At 42.7% G+C, this 20,154-nt stretch overlaps 1 protein-coding gene across 2 annotated transcripts in view; it reads left to right on the top strand.

Annotated features, from left to right (window-relative positions):
- Window positions 1-20,154, top strand: part of LOC147684141 (cytochrome P450 2J2-like) — a 177,799-nt gene that overhangs the window by 71,485 nt on the left and 86,160 nt on the right. For both annotated transcript variants that reach the window (XM_086944531.1, XM_086944532.1), the window contains exon 5: window positions 1,464-1,640. In XM_086944531.1, coding sequence (XP_086800657.1) covers window positions 1,464-1,640 — 177 coding nt within the window. The remainder of the gene's footprint in view (window positions 1-1,463; window positions 1,641-20,154) is intronic.

Raw genomic sequence — 20,154 nt, 5'->3', positions numbered from 1 at the left:
GCTCCCATCATGTGGGCGGAGCCAAAGCATCTTTCAAGAGATGCTCACATACTTGTCTAGCAATAGCTGCCCTGTGAAGCCAGACCATAAAGAGGAAAAGACAGTCAAAGCCTGCCTAAATTTAACACAACCCATTTGCTTAAAAAGACAAATAATTGAAGTAAGGACAGCAGGTTGAATCACCGGCTGTCCCTGATAAATAAGCACAGGGTTCTGCACTGTGAAGGTGGGTACTCGAAGCAATGCACAAAAAAGGCAGGAGGATGATTAGCTCCATTCCCCTTTAATATTTAGGGGTGGAGGAATTGTGTTTAAGAGGTGGTTTTATAGGGGTGGCTACTGCGAAACGTCTCCTCACTACTACTGCATTGAGTGCTTTGGTGCACTTTTCTACATTTTTTAAATTTACTGGTACAAAAGAAGTGTCCATCATCTTGGAACAGTAAAATAAATCAAAAAACAAAATGACCACTGCATCATCCATGTGATGATATCTGTACATGCGTGCCTTATCACTTAGGGGATGCATGATGAAACAAGCACACATATATATTATCTTGCTTTAGGTATTTTGCTAGTGCTGTTCCTTACTGGCAGACAAACATTTCTTTTCTTTTTGCCAATGAAGAACAGTGTTATCCAAAAGCACTGGCTAAGACAAAAGGTTAGATAAAACAATTGAAAGGTGAAACCTAGGGCTTAATCAATGCTTGTGAGGACATTCTATTCTCTGAAGGGGAAATTGGAAATTGTCCATGATAGTGCAACACTGGCAGAAAGCATAGTTTGGAAACTGGAAGCAGTGGTTGTCTATCCATGTTTTCGACCAGTACTCTGCAGATCAAGCAGTAACTGGAAGAATTTACAAATGAAATGCATGTGCTTTAGATGATACAAAGGCTTTACAACAGGGGCAGAGATATGCAATGTGAGGGATCAAATGTTCATAATATGCCTCCTAGCTGTTTTTGCGTATGTCCAAAGTAAGCGTGAAGAAGCTATAACATTCATGCACTCAAAAAATAAAATTGGCATAACTCAATGTAATATGGCATAAGATTATACCTACAGCTTCACTTTGGGTATAGTACTCTGGCACACTCCTGAGCATGTTAAATCACACCACTACTAATCTGCTTTAACACGTCAGACCCCCTTTCCATATTACACATGTGAACTGTTTAAGCGTGGCCGATTGCATTGGGCACCGCTCAGAGCAATTGATCCCAACTCATCACATATATGAGCCCTAACCCTTTTCTACTGACATATTTGCTTCTGTTTCATATGGTTTTACAAAAGGGTGCAAGAAACCTCTGATGTGATAATCATATCATGCCAGCCACATAACTGCCTTGGTTCTTCTGGACCTGCTGAATTGACCATTTCAAGTATTCCTTGTGTTGTTTTGGAGATCTGAGAGCTACAGTACTCACTATTTGAATCAATACTTCTTTTTCCAGCTCTTCAATGCTTTCCCGCAGCTGATGCAGCATCTTCCAGGACCTATTCAGCACTTTTTTGAGTGTGACAAATATTTACAGAGATTTGTGAAGAGGGAGATTGAAAGTCACAAACAAAATGGATTTCAAGAGGAACCTCAGGACCTAGTAGACTTCTATCTGAGAAAGCTGTCCACAGTAAGCTTATTTGCCTTTTATAAAGTGCCTTCTTCTAGCTCTCAGCAGTGGCTTCACTAGAAATTAATTTTATCTAGGGAGGGGGTGGGGGGAGCACACATTGGCTAAAAGCTTGTGGAGCCACCTACAGAAGTCAATTGGAAAGAGCATGTGTGTGTTGGTGTACACACACACAAATATATATTACCTACTGGTAGGTAGTTATAGTTAAGACCATTTTTCCGTAGGAAAAGCATTTCTTTGACTTGCCTCTATCTTTGACGTAGTTTGAAGAATCTTCATGAATTTTTCCCCAAAGAAAGTGCATCCATGGTTCTCGTTGTGTATGGAAAGTTTCGGGGTAATCAGCCAAGCGGGGGCTGAGAAAAGGAGAGTAAAAAAAAGTGTGTTTCTTGTGTTAATTCCGATAGTAGCTTTGAACACAACTACAGCCCGAACCACTGGACAGAATTACACCAAATTTAGCAGAGAGCTAGCTGTGGTCCACAGATTGTGCTTTTTGTAATTTGGTGTAAATCTGTTCAGTAGTTGTTTAGAAATTTAAGAGAATGCAAATTTGTATATCTGGGATAGTGGTTAATTCCAGAGAATTTCACGATTAATCGCAAATACACCAACAAGAATGCCATGATTGGCTTTCCACAACCTGAGCAGAGAGTTGCAACCATGATTTTACCTTATCTGAACAGTCCCTGGGGCTGAAAATTAAAATAAACAGTGGTATGAGAGACCTGGGTAGAGGTGCCCTGGCCATATGTTTAGCATTTTGGGGTCTTTGAGGGACCCTTGATGTGTATAACATGTTGAGAAACAGTTTTTTTCCACACACAATATTTGTGAATTTGTCGCAATCACCAGCGTGCCCCCCTGTATAACATCACTGCAAATGTACTAATATCAGCCAAAAATTCAAAAACAAAACCTTCACAGACCCACCCTGACAATGATGCAGCCACTCACAGATGCACTCAGAGAGAAATACACCCAGTCACAGACTCATGCACCAATTCACAGATCCACTAATACACTTATGCACCCAATCACAGACCCAGTCAGTAATTCATCCACACAGTCACAGACCTACACTGAGAGTCATGCACACACTTGCAGACCCACTCAAAGAGGTGTGCAATCACTCACAGACCCACACAGACAGTGATGTACCCAGTGATAGACACACTCAGGCACTGAAACACCCACTCAGAAACTTGTGCACCAATTCACACCCACTCAGATACTCACTCAGCCATTGACAGACCCACTCAGACACTCACACACCCACTCACATACCCTCTCAGAAATTCACACATCCACTCAGAGACTCGCTCAGGACTCATGCACCCCCTGACTGACTCACCCAGAGTCTCATGTATCTACTGGGAGACCCACTGAGACACTCACAGACACTGTAAAAAACACTCAGACACTCACACATCTATTCACAGACCCACTCAGAGACTCTTTCACCCACTCACAGACCCACTCACAGTCATGCAGCTCTCACAGACCCACTCAAATACTTATGCACCCATTCACAGACCCACAGAGAGGCTCATGCACACACTCAGAGATCCACAGATACTCATGCAACTACTCACAGACACAATCAGAGACTCATGCACTCACTGACAGATCTACTCACAGACTCAGTCAGCTGTTCACACATGCTGTCATAGACCCAGTAAAACTCTCACATACACTCACAGTTCCGCTCAAACAATCATACACTCACACAGAGATTAATCATATTGTCACACAGTCAATTGGAGATCGATAGTCATGCACTCACTCACAGACCCATTAATATTCTGATGCAGTCACTCACAGACTCACCCATAAACTCAAACACCTACTCAGAGACCCACTCAGAGACTCATGCACCCAGTCTCACACCCACTCAGAGATGCATGTGCCCTCTTACAGACCTACTTAGAGACTCGTGCACCCATTTACAGATATATTCAGAGACTCATGTACCCACTCACAGACACACTCTGATACTTATGCATCTACTCACTGAGTCACTCAGACACTCATGCACCCATTCACAGACACACTCAGTCACTCGTGAACCCACTCACAGCTCAACTCAGATACTTATACACCCACTCAGAGACCCACTGACACCCTTACGCACCTAGTCACAGATCCCACTGAAACACGCATACATGCTGTCTCAGACACATTCAAAGACTTATACTTGTTTCCATAAAGCTATTTAGATAGTAATATAGCTAATGTGATGGTTGGAATCAATTATATAGTAATACATTTTGTATGTGCTGGTGGCTATTGAATGTCTGCTCTTTTTTTGCATTTTTGGGACGTATTTGCGATCATCCTGACATCATTGCGAATATTTCAAAATATTTAAAAACAAAGATCTTTATAGAGAAAATGAACAACATTTTTGGCACTATAGTGAATCTTAGAAGTACCTTTGTTATCATTGTGTGTGTATGACAGCTACACATAAGAACGGATGCAGAGTTTCAGGTTGCTGAGAAACACCCTGTTGCTTTTCTCTGTAAATTGAACTTCTATAGAGTCCATGCATGTCGAAACACAGGTTGTTTTTGTGGATAGAGCCCATGTTATGGTCCCTGAGGAATGCAGAATCAGTGTAATCAACATGTTTCAACCAATATTGGCTTTGGCACATGTTAGAGGACACCAAGCCAGTGTGAGGAAAAATGTTCATTAATTGTGCAAAGGTATCCTTCATTAGGATTACCAGTCCTACACCAGTCAGTGTGCCTAGGTCATTGCCACCACAGTGCATGAGGTGATAGGGTTGGGAATCCACAATGCTTTTAATCAAGGCAGCAATGTATGCTATTTCAACCCTCACTGGCCAATCCAAGTATAGTCCACATTAGGAAAACCCAAGTCCCTGTCAATACCTCTCTTTCTAGTAGCCTCTCTTGTCCAAAAGACATAGCTGTGGCCAACAATCCACACTCTAACCATTTTGAAGTGAAGCAGCAGTAGGAGACAGGAGAAGGCTGGAGCTGAATGAGACAGTTTTCAAAATAGAAGGCAGTTAACATGAAGGTGTGCTCCTGATATAAAAGCTTGAATGGATGCTGTGAATACGGAGGTGGATAAAATTAGGTAGTGTCTAGAAAGCTTCAGTAACTACATCTATGATTGGTAGCAGGGAGCATAACAAAGTGAAATTCTGACTTGGATATTCTTTTAATTCTTTACTGTAAACTGCACCTGCTGCAGCTCATTTTGTAACCATTACTGAAATGGGGCAACCCAAAAGGTACGGACCTGGGTATATCGCGATAAAAATAAAACAGTGGTCCAAAACCTATTTCTTTTTAAACTGATCCAAACAGTCCATATTCATATAGTTATTTGTTCATGGGCGTTTCCATTGAATCCGCACCAATGCACTAATGAACTCAGTTACTCCAAACAAAAAGAGATATCACAACACCAACAATATATCAAATCAGAGTCCAATATTTAATTTATTGTCTCTTAGTCAAACAATTGATAATCCACAAATCTTTCGGAATAAAAAAGTTGCCCAAAGGAGCGTGCACAAGAGGAGTGATCAAAAGGGTGTATACAGTGAATAAAGGAAAAGGAAAATCAAAGTGATAGTAAACAGAGTATTCACATTATTATTATACAATTACGGTTTCACAGTTTTCCTTATTGAAGCTACCTGGCCACACAAAACAATCATAACAGCTAATGTCAGTAAATAAAAGGACATCAATGTCAATTGTGTGCACTTTTTTATCACAAGTATGGGTCCACGGTAGAGCTAGTATCATCGACGTTTCGACTCGACTTATGGTTGTCTGGCAATTTGAACCTGGACCATGCGAGTCTTCATCAGGACAGACATTAGATGGGCAACAAGGGGTAACAGATGACCCCTAGGGTACAGGGCCAACAAGGTATACCTCCTTACTGGACCGAGTAGAATTCACTCCTTTTCGATGATTGAATCATCCATCACAAATCATATTCTGAAGTTTTCTAATCAGCTGTATCCAGGAATCGAATCAAGTTCCTGTGTCCAATGATCAGAAAGCTTAAAATCGTGCCTCGATTCACAAAAGGGACGCTCCTGTCCCAAGCGATCAGGAAGCAAGCTGCCGTAGTTGCAGGCTACTCGATCCCCAAGTTACAACTAGTTCCGAAAGTCTTCCGCGTTTCAGGAAGTATCCTCAGGTTGACATTTGCCTGCACTTTTTTGGATTTGAGGCCTTTTGACTTTCTTTGGATCACTTTTGGATTAGAAATCAACTTTAACAAGTAAGTTTGTATGGGGCATTACAGTTGCTGTAATGCTGTTCTGCATAAAAACGAGTTTTGCAAAAGTGAAAGCATTCAGCAGGTGCAAAAGTTCAAACTAAAATCATTAGTAACCATTCCCTGTAGTGCTTCCTGACTGGGGCCCCTCCAGAGTTCAGTTGCTAGTTGCAACAATTGTATGACCCTGCTCTGACCCTGACAGCAGGCTCATAGAATAGCTACAAGTAGGCCACAAAGGTCCTGGAAAAAAAATTGCACTGCAACAGAAAGCAAATTACAGATAAGGAAGCAGGTGCCAGACTGGAATTTTAAAACAGTGACACATTAATAAATCAACCCCAAATTAATTCATGTCAGTTGAAGCAGGGCAGGTGTGCTTGCTTTTTCCCCCCATAATCTACAGTGATGATGAACCAGAGGGTGGCATTGATGTACCAGAGGGTGGCATGGGTGAAACAGAGGGTGGCAGTGGTGAAACAGAGGGTGCTGGGAACCTGTGATGATGAACCAGACGTAGAAACAACATAATCGCGACCGTTGCGAGCCGACATGTAAGTTCGCAATTGTGAACTGGTACAAAACCCTCGCGAACTGGCAGAAATCCTTGCGAACACAAAAAAAATAAATCCGCAAATTCGCGAGAATTCGCGGATTTTGCGGATTGCGAGTTCGCAAATCCGCAAAATTCGCGAACGCCAGATTCGCAAAATTCGCCCATGCTTAGTTATAACATACATTTTTATATAATTCTTTAGACCAAGAACTTCCTTCTAAGGTAAGTACTTTTTATGCTATGATTTTTCAAAGTTCGTAAAATTCATTACTTTTGTGCACAATTATGCACCATTGAAATCAATGGGAAGAAATAAGAAAATGCATATAAAATCATACAGTTGGATTTCGAGGTTCACCTCCTGAAATTAGGTAAGTAGCAAGGTCAGGCCCAATTTTCTACTAGCAGATTCACAGAAGCATCCCGGATTCAGCCGGGAGCAGGCTGCTGAGGTCGTTGGTAGATGGTGCACTACGAAGAATGCGGCCACTTGAAAACACACTGCACAAGGAGATTTACAGGTAAGTCTGGGGGCCCCACATGATGACGCACGTTTCAAAGGCTTCAGGCCCACTGAAGCACAACTGGTTCGTCGGTACCCAGGTCTGAGTGAGGAGCAGATAGATCAGCCAGGAGGCGTGTATCAAGATGTCCTAACGGTCAGGAGCAGGCAGCTTGGAGACGGGATTCCAGGACAACTGGGCTGCTCGCAAAGTGGGTCTCAGGTGTCTTTTCCACCCTTGATGGGTTCTTGCTTCCTGGGCAATTGGAGTCTGGATTGGACTCTTCGTCTTGGTGTATTTTGCGAAAGGTCTTGTACTCTGGGTATTGGTGCAGCACGGTCACAGTCACTGACACAGCCACTCACTCCCCCACCCATTCAACTACTCAAACACTCACTTATTTACTCATACAGCTATTCTCATACCTATTCAGTTAGCCACACAACTGCTAACACTACCTCAATAGCTAATCACATACCCTCTCACATACAGTCACTCACACTAACAGTCACTGACCCATACAGCCACTCACATTAGTGGTCAGTCATCCACACAGTCACTCACACAGCTACTCACTGACCCAAACTGCCATTGATACTAGCACACACTCACCAATACAGCCACTTACTCTCTTATACAGCCAGCCACCTGCCCCTTCACTCAATCATATGGATACTGGTACTAGCAGTCACTTACCCATACAGTGATTCCAAAACATACTTACCAACGTCAACAGGAATAAAATTAAAAAGTCATTATCATTAAAATATAATTACAGAAAACAGAAGTTTAATCACTATACAACGATTGTCAAACATTATTACCAATGTGTGTATATATGTTTTTCCCACTTTTTCCAATACATGCGATCGCCGCAAATTTTCCGTGAAAAGCGGAACATACGTATCGGTATGTTTTGCTGCAAATTCACTACGCTTAAAAATGTTTTGGGGAAAAAAACATAGTTAATAAACTACTTAAACACATACCAAGGAATAATATAGATAAATATATAAATAAGAGGTCCATTTGCAAGTGTTGTTCATAATATGTAGTAGAGATTTCAGAATCAAAAAATACTAAGTATTCTTAGTAGAAAGTAACACAAATAAGTACACAATTTCCAGAAGTCAGTGCAATCTTCTTAAAAAATTAGTTTTAACTCAAATCTTCTTGTTTATTTAAAAAAAATTAAACCTCAACATGAAACATTTACAAATATAAAGAAAGCACACACCCTAGGTAAAGCTCCACTTCATGAAAATGGGAACAAATCTATCTTCAAAGCTGCGCAAATAGTAACCAAAAAAGGTCTCTCTAAAAGTCCATAAACTCACTTACATACCCATCCAAAGCACCACTTTTACTTCCACTCATGGACACAAACAAGATCTGATACAACCAGTCACAAATCCAAAGAGGCATTCACACAGTCACATACCTACTCATGTACTCATAGACCACCTCAGATAGCTACAGACACACTCCAACTCTCACTCAGAGAGGCTCACACACACTCATACACCCACGAACAGACCTACAAAGGTGCACACACATAAACAGTGAGCCATTAGAGATTACATTTTATGAAACTGTTTTAGTCAGGAAACAGTATTTAAAAAAACATAGAAATTCACTGGAAAAAACAAAGGTTATAGGGATGTTATAGTTAGGAAATAGAATTTTAAAAAACTTAGAATTTCACTGGAAAAAAACAAAGGCTACAGGGACATTATAGTTAGGGTCAGATTTCACTCATACAAAACGATAGAAATTCAGCTGTTGTAGTTACCTGAGATAAATACACACCCCGCAATTTACTTCATACATCCTCACATATTACATCACTCATGACATGGTTAGTGACATCAAGAACACAGTAGGAGGGGGACTGGGAGCTAATGGAGAGAAATCCAGTACCCGTGCTCCCAATGTCTACGTGTTAATCACTGGAGGGTAACTGTTCCTAGAAAACAAAGCTGGCCTATTAGGTCACTAGAAGTACATGTGAAAGAAGACCTGACTCATTCAAAGGTTATTAGTTGGATATAAAGAGGTGAGAGGTGGAGAAGGGGAATTCCCCCTTGTTAGAGAAGAACCCAAGCGGGTGTCATGCTTCATCATTGGGTGTTGCTTCTCTTGGGTTGGCTCTGCTGTCCCACACGGGCCCCGCAAGAGGGCTCTTTGTTGGAGATCTCTTTAGAGAAACGCCACTGTTGTGAGTACGGGTGTGTGGGGAGTTGTGTGAGTGAGTTAAAAATATTGTACTGGTACCCTGAATTTTATTTATTCTGGGGTCCATGAGATATGGTTAAAAACTGTAGCCTAGTGGAATACCCTTGATCTGATTGTCAGAGTTTGGCGTATTTTCCTTCTGCGTATCTCAGTGCTTGTGGTGTTAATAAAAAAGTGGTGGTTTCAGGTCGACATTTTTCACGCCTACTGTGGTCCCAAATGGATCCAATGGCGTTTCTTCAGGACCATGCAAGAATTAGAAAGTGGAAAGTGAGGTATAGGTAAGTATCAGTATCCAACCTGTAAAAACGGAGAGAAAGAGAAAGCAAAACTCGTCCTGTAATGATAGTTTGAGATGTGGAAAACTCGTCTCGTAATGATCATTGAGTTATTGCCACTAACCTAGCGTTGGGAGGCCCTTCTGAGTAGCTATACACTCTAGAAAATTGTATAAATAGTATAGATGTCTGCATATCTGTATTTCAGTATATACTTACGGAGTGTGTATACATGTATATGAAAACTTTTGTTTGTGCCCATATGCCTTGGGTACGTGTGTGTATGCACACAAATCTTTAAGGGGAACGTCCCATGTACATACTTGTGTATACATATATGAACACATGTGTATAATGTATACTTGTGCATATGTAGCTGTTCATATGTGTATGTGCACATGTTCCTTGTCTATGTGTGTAGGTGTGGATGTATTTTGTATTATTTGTGTATAATTATGCATGTAGGTATACATGTATATGTATACAAATACAGGTTTATGTATATGTGTATCTGAATACATGCATACAGATATGCATGTGCAAATGTTTACTCGTGTATATATGTAAATTTACTAAATTTACAACTTAGGGGCCCATTACGATGTTAGGCGGATGCACTGTCTCGGAAACAGACCGACTGCCCTCCGGTCGGCATTTCCAACCGCCCTCCGATCGACGGTCCCGACCGCCACATCAGTATGTGACTGAACACTGTTTGGTCGCATACTGACATTTCCTCATGTGTTATGCCCATAAACCGGCCATAGTATATGCTCCCATAGGGAAATGTGAGGTGATGTCAATCCCTGCATCTCATGACAGGCACCTCAAGGTGCCTGCCACAAAGTGCAGGGTTTAAAAGGGGGCCACCATAGGTGCCCCCTCAGCCCCCAACTGAAGGCCGTAAGGGAAAGGGGGCCCTGCTAGGGGCCCCCCAACATGCTTTCGACAGGTTTTCCTTGTCAAAAAGGCCGACATGGAAACCCTGCCAGAAACCATGCATCGTAATCCAGATGACGTAAACCGCCATCCATTTGGATTATGGGCCGGTTTCGACTGCCCAATGAGCTCTTTGAGCCTGTCCAAAGCAGCCAGAATGACCGACGATGTCAGTCGTATGGCCTCTGACCTGAGGTCTGTAGTGCTAGAGGCACTCCTTTGGTTTGAAACCATGTCATGACCTTTGACTACCATGATTTTAATTGACTTTTGGTGTTTTACTTTACTCAGTCTGAATATACGTCCTGCATATGCCTTTTTTCATGTAATCTTGCAGTTCTAAAGTGGGAGCTGTCACAAAGAAGAATAGCTTGCAAGAACAGAACATGTGGGATGTGCATTTGAAAGCCTGAGAGAGAGAGTGAGATGTTGAATGTACTTTTTAGTCCATTGAGAGATTACGTATGTGATGCTATAGGCAGTGGTGCACAAATGTGCATTGTGTTGTACATTGGGAAGTATTATGAAGTTCGTACTATTGGCTTTGAAATGCCCTCATGTAATCTTGAATTCTGACTCTGTCTTGCTTGAGATTTTTGCACACACACGCAGGCCCCCAGAGTGCTCAAGTTGTTTGGGTTATTCACGTTCAAGGTTGTTTTATTTTTGGAAAGAAGATTGTTGAATGTACAGTTGGAGACTTTCATAAGGATAAAGGCTGGAACATGTGAGAATGCAGAAAGAATGTAGGAACTCCTTTGACCTGGAATGGTTGCATGGAATGTAGCCAATTTCAGTAAGTTTCTTTGGTGCGGAGGAAGGTCCTGTGAACCTTCTAGTGTGTTTTGAAACTATAAAGCTGACATTTGTTGACTTAGAAACCAGGATTTTGGAATCCGAAAGGGGATGGACTCACCTACTTCGGGCTAGCAGAACCCGGTTTGCTGAGGCTCTTAACCCTGGATGTGAAACCCCCAGTCTGGAGTGGGCTAAGATACAGTGTTTGCAACCGGTGAAGTGATTTGCTTTTGAGTATTGATCTTGTAATGTGTGAGTGAGTCAGAGTGCACATCCAAAGTAATCATCTGACGTATTAAGGGCCCGATGTAGGACACCAAATACTGGTCGGTAACGGGTGATTTCAGCCGTTACCGACCGGTATTTGTTTTTTGATATGTAGGGGCCTTAAATCTTACAGAATCGGTAAATTTACTGATTCGGAAAAATACCGAATCGGTAAATCTAGATGTAGGTGGCACTGAAAACAGTGCCACAGGCCCTTAAGAATTCGTTATTTACCACGAAATAATATTTTGTGGTAAATAACGAATTCCAGTGTGCATGTACACCTGTGCCATGTGGCACACATACATGCCATAAGGGCATGTATGTGTGTCACATGGCACACAAGCCAGAATCAGGGGTGCAACACGGTGTCAAAGTGACATCCTGTCCCCCTTGACAATTCGGTAATTTTACCGAATCGGTATTTACCGATTCGGTAATTAACATTGATTCCTATGGGTCTCAAGACCAATAGGAAACAATGGCAATTACCAAAACGGTAAATATAATTCGGTAATTACCGAATCATACAGATTCGGTAAAAATTACAGAATTATTTCCTACATCTCATTTACCGAATCTAAAATACCGAATCGGTAAAATTCGGTATTCTAGAGTCGTAAATGAGATTTACCTTCATCGGGCCCTTAGTGTATATATCTTTCTGCTGATTTCTTGCAGGACATCCAGTATAGCTTGCTAGTATTCTTGTGTTTTATTTCATATTATTATTCATGCATTTAACAGTTGCATTTGCCAAGGCCCCCATTAGAATGGCGGGCGGACTTTGCCCGTCCGCCATCCTCCCGGTACAAGGGACCGCCCGCCATAAGGGCGGGGGTCCCGTGGGGCAAATTAGGATGCACCTGCCACAGTGGCGGTCGTATCCTGTATTTTTCCCCTTGCGGCGGAATGGTATACATTGTGCATTCCACAGCACAACTTGACAGGCACAACGCGGTGCCTGGCTGCCTGCCACGTTGTTCTTTGTAATGTAATGTGCACCCCCCACCCCCCCGGAGTCCTTGGGGGCCCACAACGGGCCCCCAGAGCAAACTCTGCATGCCTTTCCGTGGCCATACTAATATGCGGGGGTCGTTCCGGAGCGGATGGCGGGCAGATCGCCCCCGCCAGGCCGGCGGTGGCCACAGCTGGCCTGGCGGGGGCGATCCACCCGCCATCCTAATGGGCCCTCAAGTGTGTTATTATTGATTAATATATATATATATATATATATATATATATATATATATAGCGGTCGCCAGTAGGTAGTTATAGTTAGGATCAATTTCCATAGGAAGTCCATTTTTTGTTTTGCTTATAACTTTGGCGCCGTTTGAAGAATCTTCATGAAATCAGCTCCTATGTTGAAAGTTTGGGGGTGATTCTGCAAGGGGGGGCTGAGAAAAAAGGGGGGTTCCAAAACGTGTTTTCTCCATGTTAATTTCCATAGGAAACTTTAGACAAGGCTACAGGTCGAACGGGTGAACAGATTTATCCCAAATTTGGCAGGGAGAAGGGTCTTGGTCTAGAAAGCATGCTTTTGTTTATTTGGTGTAAATCCGTTTAGTAGTTTTTGAGAAATATTGAAATTTACAGATATCGATATTTGGGAATTTTGCCATCTGATTGCCTGAGGGGTTACGAGCACAAGCTTGCTGTTTATTGGCTGCGAATGGTGCGAGCGGTTGCAACTAGGAAGTGTTGGCCGCCATTTTGTGATTCCTTTGAAGCGATAAAAGGGAAAAAGGGGACACAAAGAGGAGGAAAGGGGAGGGTACGAGCGCTGTGAGCTCTGTGGGGTGGTTAGGGTGGGCTATACAGGGAGTCTGAAGCGAAGTATTTACCCCTACCGGTGTGAAAGTGCTGTTTTGCCCAGAGTGAAATGGCGCTGAGGTGAGGTGACGGTACACTCGGGGATGAAAGCGTGCACCTTAACTGTGAGCTGAGTGCTGTAAACTGATGTGCTCTGGGCGCTGTAGTATACTGGCCAAAGCGAAGTATTTACGCCTATCGGTGTGAAAGTGCTGTTTTGCCCAGAGTGAGATGGTGGTGAGGTGAGGTGCCGGTAAACTTGGGTATGAAAGCGTGCGCCTAAACTGTGAGCTAAGTGCTGTAAATTGATGTGCTCTGGGCGCTGTAGCATACTGGCCGCTGTAGCATAGCTGTGCAGGTGCTGTTAGTATGTGTTTAGACTATAGCGGGAGTGGGAAGCAAACTACTCACTGGTACCAGTCTGAAGACTCGGGGATGAAACTGTGTGTCTAAATCGTGAGCTGATTGCTGTTAAGTGATGTGCTGTGGGCTCTGTAGCATTCTGGCCGCTGTAGCACACCTTTGTAAGTAGTGTAAGTATGCGTTTATACTATACAGGGAGTGGGTAGCGAACTACTCACCACTACGGGTCTGAAGACTCGAATGCAGTGTTTTAGCAAACAGGAATAAAGAAATAATAGTAAAAAATATAATGCAGAATGTTGCAATGCCGCAGAAGAAAAATGGTGAAATGAGGTGTGTCTAAGAAAGTGGCTGTGTGTAATAAAGCGATGGAGTTTGCAAGAGCTAGTGCATCCAGCTGACGCAAACTTGAGCCGCTTCGGCTGTTTTCAAACGTAAGCTCCTGCATCAGTGAATTCCACATTACATGTTACAGTTCCACACTTTAATTACTCTAAATGTTATAATGGAAATAAAGGTAGGGTACGATTACTACATGTATCCTTTAAGAAAACAAACAAAACAAAACAAATTTGCAAAATGTCATCATCAAACTTCTTAGGTACCCTGGTACTCCGTTTTTTGTAACACAAAATTATCAACAGTAGAACAGTCAGCAAACTCTTGTACAGTAGATTCAAACTGGTGTGTGTGAGCATTGGTAATAGTTCTACCCACATCGGAACTTTGAGGAGGAACTCAAACATTGCGCTTCTGAGAAGCACATTCGATACCCTTCTGGTCAAACCATACATTATTGTCTTCAGCTGTTTCAAAAAAACATTCTTGTGCAGAGAGCTAAGGCATCGAGCTGAGGCAAACTCCAACCGCTTCTGCTGTATTCAAACCGAAGCTCCTGCATCAGTGAATTCCACAATACATGTTACAGTTCCATGTGACATAAACAATAGCTAGTAGACATGAATGACTAAATTGTATAATGAAAATAAAGGTAGGATACGATTACCACACTGTGCCAACCAGTTCCTAAACAATGTCGTGTTTTTTCATCTTGATCGCCAGCTTGTGAGCAGAGGCTTAGAATGAGTACATTTGTGTGAAAGGGCTTTGTGAATAACAGGCAGGCAGAGAGACGTGTGCACAAAGTATAGACATGGTTTCAAAATGGATGTCGGGTTTAGTCTAATTTAGCAAGTCAATAGCGTATTTGCATAGGCCATACATCACCGATCCCTAATTAGAGTGGCGACGTAAGGGGCAATAATGAAGACAGAGTTAAAATGTCTGAGTATACTGAGAAAGTTATTATATCGAAGTAGTACAATTGAAGTGTATTATAAAAAATTAAAGGAAGATGGAAAAAATCAATCCAAGAATAATGTGAGTTTCTTACAAGTCTTGGAGATTCCAGTGCAGAAGTTCTTCAGCGGCTTGAGATGCGTACTGCTCCAAGAGGCTATTGTTGCCACCGTGTGAGAAAAGCGAAGCGATCCAATTCATATCCCCGAAGGGATAGGAATGTTCCTCAAATGTTGGAGCTGCAATTTGAATTTGCAGGCAATCTGCAATGTTGTGAAAGGTTGCACGTTGCAGGAGATCTTTTGCAGCTGTGCAGCAATCCCATTCCGCCACAATACTTTTTTGTGTTGCATCCGCCATTCCTCCACTGCCTGAACAATCAAGTTCATGGTTTTCAAGATACTGCATTACCTGCTGAATATCGGGACCGTTTGTTGGGATGTTGGCAAGGCATAGATCCATTAGCCAGTCGAATGGGCAAGTTTTACAATAAAAAGATGGTTGCACGCAGATTGCATATGTGTAAATAAATGTCATGTTGTAGCTGGCTCCGATAAAAGATAGAGGCAGGCAGCCGAAAAGCTGTTCCATTTTTTTACAGTGTTGATATAGCTTCGCGTAGAGGCATATTCTATCGGACATTGTTGTTACCACAGGGAGCACAGCCATTTTTTACAAGCAAAAATAGTGATAGGATGGCCGCAAAGGGAGCTAGAATTATGGGCACTGTTCCTGTTATTCCAGAGATGATTGAATGAATGATTTCTGGTATTGCACGAAAAACAGTTTGAAACCTTGTGAGAAGGCCGGAGAAGACCGTGTTAAAAAAGTGTGCCAGACCTTGAGTGTGAGATGTGTTGAAAATTGTTTAACGATTCACAAAGTTTAATGGGAAGTTTGTATTTAAAATGGAGTGTATTTTACTTGAAGTTCGTGGTATCTGCAGTCGATACATTTCTTTTGCAGAAGTGATGGGCATTTCTGTTGTGAACAAAAGCGCTTTCAGTTTGGTTTGTTTAATGAAATCTGTTTTCAAAGTAGGGATTGTTGGAGTTTGGGAGTTACTTTGTGTGGGTGGGAATAGACATTGCCACAGGATGTTACTCGGTTTCAAACAGTAAGGACATACGGTATGCCAGCTCACATTCCGGAGGAGTTCATATTATTGTGAGCAGATAACTGCTGTTAGAAAGCTGTGTGAATGTTGGTCTGATTGTGGGAGTTGGCATCCTTTTAGGAAAGGACACAAGATTGGGGGCTGTAAGCTTACAAGCGCTGTGTAGTTGGACATTCTTGGATAGTAATGAATGACTGCCATTGTGGTTGCACTTTTCACCTTTGAGAAAACCTTCTGTATGCTCTTTAAGACAGCCATATGTAAATGGGTGAAACCACTGCTCGTGAATAAACGTGCTACCTTATATAATCGCATACAACATGACAAACAACATGTACACCTAGCAGACACAACAACACTACATACTGTGGGAGCCATGGCTAGCCATGTACACAAACCAAACATGGCATGGCACCTTTGCCACACAGTGCAGAATGCGGGGTGAGATGGGAGCAAAGTATGTGCGAAGGTGGTAAGTAATTCTCGATTATAAAAGTATACAAGTCAAGTCAAGTCAAAATTACTTTATTCGGTTATTATTAAAAACCATAAAAGTATTTTTTATTTAAATACTCATCAACATTACAAGATTAAAAAGAATTATTACGTTATATCATCCATAAATATAACATTGCAGCAATTCCGTATATGCAAATATCACTATGAAATACAAACAATATAAAAACATTTCATGTGCAATAGGGCGAAAAATACATAAAAGGATCCGGACATATAAATCTGTTTCAGTTGCTACTTCTTTTTTTCCTTGCTCTAACTGCTGCTACTAAAAAGCTAGCAATACTGAAAGTTTCCCAAGGATTGCTCAGCAATTGCAGGTGTAAAAGAGCTGGTTTCGCCTGCAAAAAACCTTTATTTTTTAAAACAGGCAGGATATAACGCCGACGAATAGGTAAATAAAAGTCGCAGAATAAGACAAAATGCATAGTATCTTGCCTCGAAAAACAATCACATGAGCAAGGACCCAGGGCTTCTATCTTGGCCCAGCCTAAAGGATCAGCCAGAAAAAAATGTAAATAGTTAAACCTAAATCTACTCAAAAGAAAACGATGTTGGGACTTGGTAACAATATCCAAGTAAGGCTCCATAAAATAGGACGTTTTTAGGAGCTGGTGGGCACGGACAGTGGGTTTCAATAATTCCAAGGCCTCTCTTTCTGATGTTGCTATGCGCTGAAATGAGGTCTTGGCCCACACAAGATCTTTTTTGACATATATTTTCTGGGCTGTCAAACAAGTTTGGTCGACCTAACCACTCCGCCGTGCTTTTCAAATGTATCAACCATGGTATACTACTTGCCCTATCTAGAGACATGCAATCTTGTATCATCTCTTTATTTAATACCAAATCAGGATTAGACCAGATCGAGATCCATTTGAGAATGGGAGACATTCTTATCAGGTCAGAAACATAGCCGAGACCCACCTCTTGATGAATTATATACGAGGATTGGGATTGAGGCACGGAGAGCAGGCTTCTTAGAAACTCATTTTCAACAATTTGGAGCTCTGTACAGTTATTAAAGCCCCATATTTCCGAGCCATACTTCACTGTTGCAATGCTCTTGGCCTTATAAATATTCAAGACGGCCTGCATGGGCTTGGCACCTAACCTCCGGGGGAAGTCAAGAACCGCCCCTGTTGATCTAGCCATAGCTATTCTCTTCGCCCTCTTTGGCGCAACCCATGAACACCTATCATCAAATAGGACCCCCAGGTACGGGAATGTGTGGACTCTAATTAGTTCAGTCCTGCCACAGCAAAACGTTTTAGCTACCAATGACTTTCCTCCCAGGCTCATGATATGTGACTTTGACAGGTTAACATTGAAGTCTAATGAGCCCATGAAATTTGTGAAGGTGGTCAACAAGTGCTGCAGCCCCACGGCTGTGCGTGGTGCTAATAATGCTGCATCATCTGTATAGAGCAATGCTGGAATCAGTCGGTTCCTTACATGGGGAATATCCTTGGCAGCTCCGGCTAAGGCTGGTTCAAGATGGTTAATATAGAGGGTAAATAACAAGGGCGCCAGGATGCAGCCTTGTCTAACTCCTCTAGTGATAGCTAAGTGCTGCGTAAGATTATCCCTTTGGTCAAACCTTACTGCTGTAAGGTCCCTGTGCAGGTCCGCTAAAAAATATACAATATTCTTATACATTCCCATTTCTAATAATAAATCCCAGAGCTTGGACCTGTTCACCCGGTCAAACGCTGAGGAAAGGTCCATAAAGGCGAGATATAAGGCCCCTTTCTTGGCCATTGTATATTTCCCTATCAAAAGGTAGAGGCTAAGACACTGATCCATGGTGCCTCTGCCTTTTCTAAAACCATATTGGAGGTTTGACAGGACACCCCGCTCATCAATCCAACCGGTCAGTCTGCTGAGGACCACTCTCCCCAACACCGTGATGGTGGGATTGATCAGCAATATTGGCCTGTAGCACCTATAAAAGTATACAATGCAAAGTGTTGAGGGGATGTGCCGGACAGTCTTGAGTATGCAGAGCACAGACATGTACATGTCAACATACACTGACGGCCTATTGAGTGAAGTGGACAGTGGACTAAACCATGATAGTACAGGCAGTAGGCAAGATTACGGAAACGTAGTGCATACTGCCCCCCCCCCCAAAATCTTTAGCGTAGTGGGTTGGCTCGGCCTACGCAAGGCTAGCGTAGGGGTATGAATAAGAGGCACGTTTCTCTGGGTGTGGTTTTGTTCCGGAATGGTGAACGTGTCTGCCAGGTCTGCGCAGCTTACACCGCCACAAGATTGCCCCGTGTGCGAAGGTGGCTGTGTGAATGATGCTCTCAGCCTTCTGGTATCCAGAAACCGTCATGGCCGCTGCAACGCATAGATGCCTCACAGTTCACCTTTCGACACCGCCGTATGTGAAAGAGGGCCAACTACGTGCCGGCTGAAGCTCCTGGGCAGAGGTCTGCGAGGTCGGAAGGCTTCTGAGAGCAATGCTGGCTACCGCGTCACAGGCACACAGCGCCCAGCCTGAGGTCCAGCAGCGTGGAGTGCTCTGTGTACTTCTAACACGGTAATCCAACAGGTACCAACAGTGGAACGGTGTTTTGATACCACAGTGGACGATGTTAGAACTGCATCTGAGAGTGGAGATGAAGGTACTCCCTTCAACCAGGTGCAACCAACTCTAGATCCCAACAGTGGAACTGTGTCTTGATCCCACAATGGACAATGTCCGATATTATATGCAGCTTGATTTTGATAGAACACTCTCCGTTGAGGTGCATCACACTCTGTGCTTCTGTAGCTAACTACTGTACAGGATTATTGGGATTTGTTGACTGTAGTCGCTGGACTACACCGAGGTACAGCAGGTTCGAACAGTGAAATGAGGTCTTGACTCTATTATTGAGGATGTCAGAAGTTAAAGTCTGTGATGATTTCTGTGTACCCCTTCCGATCAGCTGCACCAACTTGATGTCCCAACAGTGGAACTGTGTCTTGATCCCACAATGGACAATGCCCGATATTATCTGCAGCTTGATTTTGATAGAACTCCCTCCATTGAGGTGCATCACACTCTATGCTTCTGTAGCTAACTGCTGTACAGGATTATTGGGATTTGTTGACTGTAGTCGCTGGACTACACCGAGGTACAGCAAGTTTGAACAGTGAAATGAGGTCTTGACTCTATGATTGAGGATGTCAGAAGTTAAAGTCTGTGATAATTTCTGTGTACCCCTTCCGATCAGGTGCAACCAACTCGATGTCCCAACAGTGGAACGGTGTCTTGATCCCACAATGGACGATGTCCGATATTACCTGCTGCTTGGTTTTCACAGAACTCCCTCTGTTGAGGTGCATCAGAATTTGTGCTTCCGTAGTTACCTGCTGCACAAGATTATTGGGCTTGGTTGACTGCAGTCTCTGGACTACACCGCAGTACAGCAGGTCCGAACAGTGAAACCGGGTCTTGATTCTATGATTGAGGATGTCAGAAGTTAAAGTGTGTGATGATTTCTGTGTACCCCCTTTGATCAGGCGCAACCAACTCTAGGTCCCAACAGTGGAACGG

Source organism: Lissotriton vulgaris, chromosome 11 (assembly GCF_964263255.1).
Source record: "Lissotriton vulgaris chromosome 11, aLisVul1.2, whole genome shotgun sequence".
Classification (NCBI taxonomy): Eukaryota; Metazoa; Chordata; class Amphibia; order Caudata; family Salamandridae; genus Lissotriton; species Lissotriton vulgaris.
Note: the sequence above shows the minus strand (reverse complement) of the source record. Positions and strands in the feature narration are given on the sequence as shown.